We start from the raw sequence: 8,923 nt of genomic DNA on the forward strand, positions 1-8,923 counted from the left end.
CATGGATTTTTTCGGGTATGCTCAAGTTGGCTTCGAGTTTTTCTTTAGTGAATTTATAGCGTTTAAGCAATTCGCTTTTAACTGCCTTTATTTATTATTATTTTTTTAAGTTTCAGCTGATAAAAGTTGGGTTTTTGTTTTTACAAGTGATTGTGCATACTTTCTTTTGCCTTGCTAAGTTTGTAATTACAACTCCGTGGAAATATATTCTCCTGTATGGCATACCAACTCCCCACCATTTCAATAATTATCGTCATCATAGTTTTATTTGGTATTCTGTGATTTGTAGTTAAGTTTGTTTTTTTCTTGACATGCAGTCCTGGAGTGGACAAACCGATTGGTTGCTACCCTGCGGCAATTCAGGTACTATGTCAAAGTACATTACATCTTTTTTAATAATATTGTAGTCAGTAATCGTAAGAGCTTAATGCTTTCTTTGACTTTTCTATGAAACTGAAACTGACATATTAAGTTCATTGGATTGTGTGGTAAAGGATAAAAGTAAAGAAATCATTATGGATATTGAGGTCTTGCATATCAGTTGGTGTTGGTCATGTGTTTCTGTTCTTTTTGGAGCCAAATAATCCGTTTAGGCCTCTGCACAATTATGAACATAGAGTGCTTATTTATGTGCAGGAGTTGATTGTTATTGATGATCTCTTGTCCGCCTTGGTTGGGATTGAAGGAAGGTACATTTCAATTCGAAGAGTCCATGGGAAGGATGATAGTGTGACTTTCCAAGTTGACGCATCAATGGATTTGGCACTTCAGGCAAGAATATCATGTGATAGTTGTTATTGTTCTAAATGGGATAAACATTCTGCCCTTTTCATACTGAATATTTCACGATGTGTTGAGCTGGGAACTTCTTTGACCTATTTGTATTGTCTTAATGATTGCAGGAATCTGCTAAACGGATATTTCCTCTGTGCGAGAGCTATTTACTAATTAATCAGTTTGTTGAGTCAAGGTCTCAGTTCAAGAGTGGTCTTGTTAATCACGCTTTTGCAGCTGCACTTAGAACACTGCTTCTTGTAGGTTTCTTCGTTCTTTTTAATTTTGCAAGTATTTTTATGGCAACAGTCTGTCATGCTTTCAATTGGAAGATGCTTCTTTGGTTTTTGAATGGCTAGCAGATGAAAGGATAAATTAGATTGATTACTGTTGCTGTCAGTGAGCATATAATAGTTCACATTTTATTATCTGACATGTATAGAAATTGTGGTGGAAAGTGTCTTTGCTCCTGCTATTAGTTGATAACATGAAACTCATTCTGATACACAGTTGCTCTTACTAAAACGTTTTGACGCTTTCATTATTAGAAAAGTTTAGCAGGAGAGACTGAAGAAAAAGGAATGTAATCATCCTTTTTTTTGGTACAACGTCCTGTGTCTTGGATCACTTTTCTGCTAAGAAAATACAAGATGTATTTGTTTCTCTTTTAATGCTGCAAGTGTGGACATCATTTAATAAACATGTGTATAAAACTGATGTAAGCTAGTCTATTCCTCTGTCATCCCATGCTCAACTTGTAGAAATGTGAGCACCAGCATCTGCAGACTATGTGTTCCTACATGTATTATTACATAAAGAGGACTAATATCTTCTAACTAAATGTGCATTTTAGGATTACCAAGCCATGGTGGCCCAGCTTGAACATCAATTTCGTTTGGGAAAACTTTCTGTTCAAGGATTATGGTTTTATTGTCAGGTTGGACCACTAAAATCATTTATGTTGTCCTTTGGTTTCAAGAGTTATCCCAACTTGTTTTGATGGTTCTGTACAGCCAATGATGGGGTCAATGCAAGCCTTATCTATAGTGATAAAGAAGGCTTCAGCCAGTAATTTTATTGGTTCTGCTGTTCTTAATCTCTTGCAAAGCCAGGTATGGCATTAAATAACATTACTATGCTTGAAAATTTTAGACATCTGAAATACAGTTGTTTATGGTTTATGCTAGCTGTCATACTTGCTTAATAATTTCAGGCCAAGGCCATGGCTGGTGACCATGTAGTTAGGTCCTTGCTGGAAAAGATGTCACAAAGTGCAAGCCAAGCATATCTTGGCATATTAGAGAGGTATTATTGCTGTTGCTTCTTGAATAGTTTCCTCCATATGATTTCTCTAATAGCTTAATGATGCCCGAATGGTTTTATATACATAATTATTTGGACAAGCCTTTATCTGTCTGCAAGTTAAGAAATCAGACTGGGAGAGGGAGCCAGGCAAACTGCATTCAACATCCCATAGGGCAAGGGAAGCTTCTTCAGCAGCTCAGATGGCCAGCAAAATGTTTTAGATTTCACATCAGTGACTTGAAATTTCCTATTTTGATTGATGAACTTGTATTGGAGAATCTTTAGCTCTCCAGTTTAAAAGCCCTTTAAAGCATCTCCTTCAAATTAACTACAGAATTTCTTCTCTTTTAACAACATATCTCTGGAGGGAAAGTAAAAGTAGGACTTTTGTAGTTGTGCACATGTGCAGTTGAGGAGTATGCCTTGCCCCCTAGTCACTTTGTTCAATCTAGTTAGTATAGATGCTGAAGGGAAATCTATTTCATTTACAGGTGGGTCTACGAGGGAGTGATTGACGACCCTTATGGTGAATTCTTTATTGCTGAAAACAAGTTGCTTCAAAAGGTATCATCTCAGTGTATGCTCCAGAATTAAGCTGTAGGAGCTGACATTATGCTACTTTTAACAGGAAAGTCTCACACAAGATTATGATGCAAAGTATTGGCAACAGCGCTACAGCCTGAAAGATGACATCCCTAGTTTCCTTGCAAATGCTGCTGATACAATTTTGACAACAGGAAAATATTTAAATGTTATGAGAGAATGTGGACATAGTATTCAGGTTTATTTTGTGGCACTTTTGTGGTTCCATTTTCCCTTTGGCTTGAATATTCCAATACACCTCTTGATTGGATTGTTTTCAGTAGGTTCCTGTAGCAGAAAATGCAAAGCTGACAACGGTTGGGTCTAATCATCGTTACCTTGAGTGCATAAAAGCTGCTTATGATTTTGCTAGTGGAGAACTATTGAATCTCATAAGAGATAAGGTATGGTTCATAAAAGATATTATATCTTCATGTTGATTGCTTTGCCTTGCTGTGTAACCTTCCCTTTTATTATTATTATTATTTTGTCACTGGCAGTATGACTTAATGGGAAAACTGAGGTCAATCAAGCGCTATCTGCTTCTTGATCAGGTATGGCTAGTCTACAGAATTATGCCATATTATCATTTTTGATGTGGGATTCAGGAGTCTCATGTGTATATTTGATATGTTCTCAAAATCCATTGGTTAAATAATTGGTAAAACTACCTGTTAGGTTTATTGTGTGACTTACTGCTCAAATATCTGTATTAGAAAGAATGGAAGCATTTTGCTAGCAGATCTTTAATCCATTGATCATTGGGGCCAATTATAAGTGGTTCCACAGGCGGTACCGTCGTGGCAGGCTGCAAAGATCTCACCATTTGCCTAATCATTGAGAAGTGCAGGTCCAGCATCATAAGCTACTAGATAAAGAAGCTTTACCTTTCTGTTACTGAGCTTTGTGTATTTTCTTCCGTAATTATTTGGTGTCGGTTGGAATTTCGATGGCTTGTCCTAAACTATTAGATATCATCTTTTACCTGATTTATGGTTGGTTTCTGCTTATTTGTTATTTGCTGGATAGGATTTGTTGCTGTCTATTCCAGCAGGGTTATGGTTTAACCTTGGAGGTTCATTATGACTTTTTAAAGAGACTGTTCTTATCTACTTCTTTTTCTGTTTGAGATTGCAGGGTGATTTTTTGGTTCATTTTATGGATATAGCTCGGGAGGAGCTCATTAAAAAGCCAGATGAAATTTCTGTTGAGAAACTGCAGGTATGAACTTTACATATATTTTTTCCGGGGGACATTATGGTTGTCTTTTAGTTTGAATAATTGTTTCGCTGGGTCTTATTGTTATGCAAATACTTTTCCTGTTCTTCTATAGTCTCTCCTGGACCTTGCATTGCGATCCACAGCAGCTGTAGCAGATCCATATCACGAGGACTTAACATGTTATGTGGTCAGTGCTTTAGTTTCTAAATGGGTACACATGTTTGGAATGGAACTGTGTTATGCCACTTGCTCAGAAAATTTTTCCATATTGCTTCCAGGAAAGAACCACTCTGTTGAAAAGGTTGAGTACACTCAAAGATCTTCAAATCAGCCAGATTGTTTCCGACAGGAGTGATCTAGAAGAACCTGTAACCATTACAGGCTTGGAAACATTCTCATTGAGTTTCAAGGTTTGTATTAGCTGTAACAGCTCCTTGTCCCTTGTCCTTAAGTCCCAGCAAGAGTAGTTTAATCAGTGGTAATGTCTTATATGCAACATTCTTTTGTTTCAATCTTTACACGGGGTACTATGTGGATGAATGAATTCCCATGGTGGTAACAAGCTGTCTTGTCTCTGCTACATGGATGCTTGTTGCCATTAGTCCTAAATATCTTTACTGATGGATTATATATAATTATAACTGACACTTAAAGATTCAGCATGTTTCAGCTGCTGGTCGAAGTTATAAATAGTCGACTAGTGGTCCTTGTGCTGAAACAACCAGTTCATCATTTAGACAGCACATAAGAATGTTCTATATGATTTGTAAACAAGACTTTCAGATACTTCCAAATTGCTATCGGTTGAAAACATGAATATTTTGGTCTATTTTAGTGGACTTCTTACTCATGGTAGTCCTATTATAAGTCAGTTCCTTTGTCATGTTACTGAAGGTATTTCTGTGTTTCAGGTCCGATGGCCATTATCCCTTGTGATCTCAAGAAAAGCTTTGACAAAATATCAGTTAATATTTCGGTTTCTGTTTCACTGCAAGCATGTGAATCGACAACTTTGTGCAGCATGGCAACTACACCAAGTATGATGCTTTAAGCTTTTAGCTGTCTCTCAATAGCTATTCACCTTTCTGGTACTTATCTGAGATGTGTACTGTAGGGCCTTCGGAGACTTGATATGCAAGGGATAGCAATTTCTGTCTCATCTTTGCTGTGCCGAAATATGCTTAAATTTGTCAATAGCCTTCTACATTATTTGACTTTCGAGGCAGGTTTTGTTATGTTTAATTCTCCTTGTGTTTTATGTGCTGGCTAGGGTGGTGCGACAACTAAAAATGCCAGCAACACTAGAAGTATATTACTTGTGAAAATGAGTGGATAATGATCTTTCTTTAGGGCTTTACACTTTTTATTTAATCTGTTGCTGGCCAAGAAGGGTGTTGCTGATTTTCTTTTCATGTTATAACTATCGCTTGCAGGTTATCGAGCCGAATTGGCATGTCCTGCATAATAGACTTCAGACTGCAAAAAGTATTGACGAGGTAGGAGGATGCCTTGTTCATCATACTTGTTTAAAGAGAAAAGTTGAATTGTAACACTCTTTTATTCCTTATTGCCCTCTGGAAAGTTTGGGACTGCTGGCAATACAATTCTGTAATTTCGATGATGCAGGTCATACAATACCATGACTTTTTTCTTGATAAGTGTTTGAGGGAATGTTTGCTACTCTCACCTGTTCTTCTCAAGGTATGTTGTTTATTCATTACTGGTTTACTATGGCATTGTGGATGAGTTCTATAAAAAAAAAAATATCACGGCAGCTTTGTGCTTTTATGTATGCCTCCTGGGAGTTTTATGCTAAACATTTCATCTTGTTTAAAAACTCATAATTAAGTGAACTATATTATTCTGGAGCACAGGCATTTCCTACACTTATTTAGGATTAATCAAAACTTGCTTAAATATGCAAATGTGCTACAATATCGATCTTGAATGGGAGAATTTAATTACATTTATGATTTTTGAGTGTTAGCAGTAGCACCCATCTACTATTGGTAAATCCTACATTATTTATATCTGCACTTCTGAATCGTCTACGATATATCTGCACAGTGTAACTCTACGCTCCCAGTTAGAAATCATAATTAACTTTGTGAGGGCGCCACTGTTGGATTCCCTTTGCTCACTGATGACTTCCTTCTATGCAGAAGCTGGAGAAAATGAAATTGATATGCCTTCAGTATGCAGCAGCAGCACAATGGTTGATTACTTATTCAACCGACACTCCCAAGACTGACATTCCTGATGTGGATCAATACAAACAGCTGAAACTAAGAACCCGGACCCAGACACAGAAAGTAGGATCTGAAAATGCAACAGTTATTGAATCTATCCTGTATGTTCAACAATTTCACTCTGGAACTCCCACCCCATTTTTCTTTCTGTGGCTGCTTATCCGTTTCCACGACACTATGTGACGTCCATGATGTGCAGGAAGTTCGAGAGGGAATTTGCTGGTCAGCTTCAGAGTCTAGGACCGATACTAAGCAGCAGTTCCTGTGCAGAGCCATACTTGACTCATCTTGCACAGTGGCTTCTTGGCGTGGGAAGGGACTAAGAGTCCAGTTAGCAAGAATCAAATGTGTATATAGTGATGTTCGATGTGTTGCGTGCCTGATAACAGCCAAATGACCTGCAATTTTGTTGTATTGTTTTCACGTATATTGTCAGATGTTTCCTTTTTCCTTTAGGCCTTGTTTGTAGTCCCTGGATGCTCAGGGCATGTTAAGTTGGTTCCTTATCGATGTGAACCTATTTCAGACATTGCCTCATCCTGTTTAGCATAAAAGGATCTGGCAAATCTTGATATTGTGTTGTATCAAACAAACTCTATTGGAAATAGTATAACCGCTTGTTTGACTACTCTAGTTATTCCTTATCGTTCTTTGCCTTAAAATTGTTAGTGTAATCGGAACATCCATATTTAATGACCTTCAATCACTACAAGAGAATTAAAAAACTTACACCTTTAAAACAGTCACATTGGTAACAACTCCAACTTGAGCATAATCCCAGATGCATCAATAATCCATTAAATGCGTTCTTAAATTTGAACAGAGTCTTAATGCATAAGCTTGCACAGCTCGCGAATGAATAATGAAATATACGTGGGAAAATGAAGCTACATGAGCTTGCATGTAATCAACTATAGATTAAAGCTCATTTAGACTTGATTCAGCCGAAGTCAACACAATTCTTTTAACTCTGTTAAAAATCCTAACAGAGTAATATAGGCCCAACTCAATTTGTTTATGTCTCTATTAATAGTTTATGATACGTCCACAGTGAAATCTGGTAATACAAAACTCCATATGAAGGAATACATACAGTAGTCCAAGCATAATGCGCATAATCACATAACTGAGCACTACCTGTATGGAAACTAGCAATGTGATTGATCCACAGGAGGATCAACTGTGCTAAGCACAGAAGCTTGATGGTACTTCACATCATTGAACCTCAAGAAGGATCATCTCTGTTAGAGCGCATAATGGAGGCCTTCTGGTATCTTAGTTTTTCGATTTCCTTTTCAAGAAAATCAAGAGTTGTATCAGTCACATGATTCGGTGCACATCCAGCATCCAACATCATCTTCAGGACCTTGTAAGCATCCTTGAGTCGACCCGCCTTGCTATGCACTTCAATAAGCGTGTTATAAGTAACTACATCAGGATTTACCCCACTCGTCTTCATTTGTTGAAATAGCTTGTTTGCTTCATCTATCCGGCCAGCCTTTCCAAGAGCGTTAATCAAGGTATTATACATCACAATATCAAGATAACCGCCTTCCTTCATTAATTTGTCAAGAACGGCATTTGCTAGATCAGCCCTTCCCATCTTTCCTAAACCTTGAATTATCACGTTATATGTGGCTATATCAGCTGGGTTAACCGTCTCACCCATAGCTTGGAGGACACCCCAAGCCTCCTTGAGGTAGCCCTTCTTGACGAATGAATTCATAATAGAATTGTAAGTGTAGCCGACAGGGTTGACACCCATGTTGGTGAAAATCTCAAATAACTTACAAGCTAAACTCAACTTCCCCTTGGCAAGAAAAATAGATAAATATGTATTCACCATATCAATATCGAATGAATCTTGACCTTCAGCCAGAACACGGACCCCTCTTGTGAGTGAGAAAGACTCCCAAGTATGGTGACTAGAAGATGTAAACCTATTAGCCAGCTGGTCCATATATGGAGAAGATGACCATTCATCAGTTTCATTATCGATCTGCTCGACATCCTCCACACCAATGTCGCCTTTTGAGTCATCCGACTTTGTAATATTCAAAATCTCAGCAACATCATTTATGGAAGGAAACATCCGCGTAAAGTCACTCTTTTTGCTCTGTGGACTTCTCATTGAACCTTCCATAGCGGATTTCCACTTAAGAAGAGCAGGAACCAAATTCCCATCTCTAATGTGCTTCATAAGCCGCTCTGTCGCATCCCACCGACCTTGTCTGTAATGTGCAATTAACAGCGAAGTTACAGTAACTAAATCAACCACAAAACCCCGGGCCTCCATCTCTTCTACCAACTGTAATGCTTCCTCAAGCTGATTCTCCTGACAAAGATGCAAAATTACAATGCTGTAAGTAATCCCGTCTACAAAATTATTACCTTTTCTCTTTAAGTCAGAAAACATAGTATAGGCTGCTTGGGGCCTTCCATTTTTATACAACCCATCAATTAGTATATTATACGTCCAGCATGAAGCCCTGACACCATCGTCGTGGACCATTTTCTCAAATAGATTGCATGCTTCCGTTAGCTTTCTTGACTTTAGCAAACCATCAAGGAGGGAGTTATAAACAACAGTTTCTGCTCGTATACCATTATACTGCATCTCACTAAAGATTTTCATCGCATCATTGATTCTATAAGATTTAGAACAACCCTGAATGAGAATTCGATAAGTGAATGAATCAGGCTCCTGACCCGAGGAAGCCTTCAGCTCCTCCCAGACGGTGAGGGCATCCTTCACCTTCCCAAGCATGCAAAGAACATGGATGAGGCTGTTA

The 8,923-nt window shown here is 38.0% G+C and overlaps 2 protein-coding genes across 3 annotated transcripts in view; one reads left to right on the forward strand and one right to left on the reverse strand.

Annotated features, from left to right (window-relative positions):
• The window catches only part of LOC105166887 (gamma-tubulin complex component 2), a gene marked incomplete in the record, with an annotated part of 7,239 nt that extends 471 nt beyond the window's left edge, over positions 1-6,768 (forward strand). For both annotated transcript variants that reach the window (XM_011086395.2, XM_020695554.1), the window contains 19 exon segments: positions 318-363; positions 637-771; positions 903-1,034; positions 1,628-1,711; positions 1,788-1,886; positions 1,988-2,079; positions 2,571-2,643; positions 2,708-2,860; positions 2,946-3,065; positions 3,162-3,215; positions 3,799-3,882; positions 3,995-4,069; positions 4,161-4,292; positions 4,794-4,919; positions 4,997-5,104; positions 5,316-5,378; positions 5,509-5,583; positions 6,045-6,232; positions 6,331-6,768. In XM_011086395.2, coding sequence (XP_011084697.1) covers positions 318-363; positions 637-771; positions 903-1,034; positions 1,628-1,711; positions 1,788-1,886; positions 1,988-2,079; positions 2,571-2,643; positions 2,708-2,860; positions 2,946-3,065; positions 3,162-3,215; positions 3,799-3,882; positions 3,995-4,069; positions 4,161-4,292; positions 4,794-4,919; positions 4,997-5,104; positions 5,316-5,378; positions 5,509-5,583; positions 6,045-6,232; positions 6,331-6,454 — 1,963 coding nt within the window.
• Positions 6,978-8,923, reverse strand: part of LOC105166888 (pentatricopeptide repeat-containing protein At4g01570) — a gene marked incomplete in the record, with an annotated part of 3,286 nt that continues 1,340 nt past the window's right edge. Inside the window, 1 exon segment of the mRNA XM_011086396.2 lies at positions 6,978-8,923. Coding sequence (XP_011084698.1) covers positions 7,357-8,923 — 1,567 coding nt within the window.

This window comes from Sesamum indicum, linkage group LG7 (assembly GCF_000512975.1).
Source record: "Sesamum indicum cultivar Zhongzhi No. 13 linkage group LG7, S_indicum_v1.0, whole genome shotgun sequence".
Taxonomy (NCBI): Eukaryota; Viridiplantae; Streptophyta; class Magnoliopsida; order Lamiales; family Pedaliaceae; genus Sesamum; species Sesamum indicum.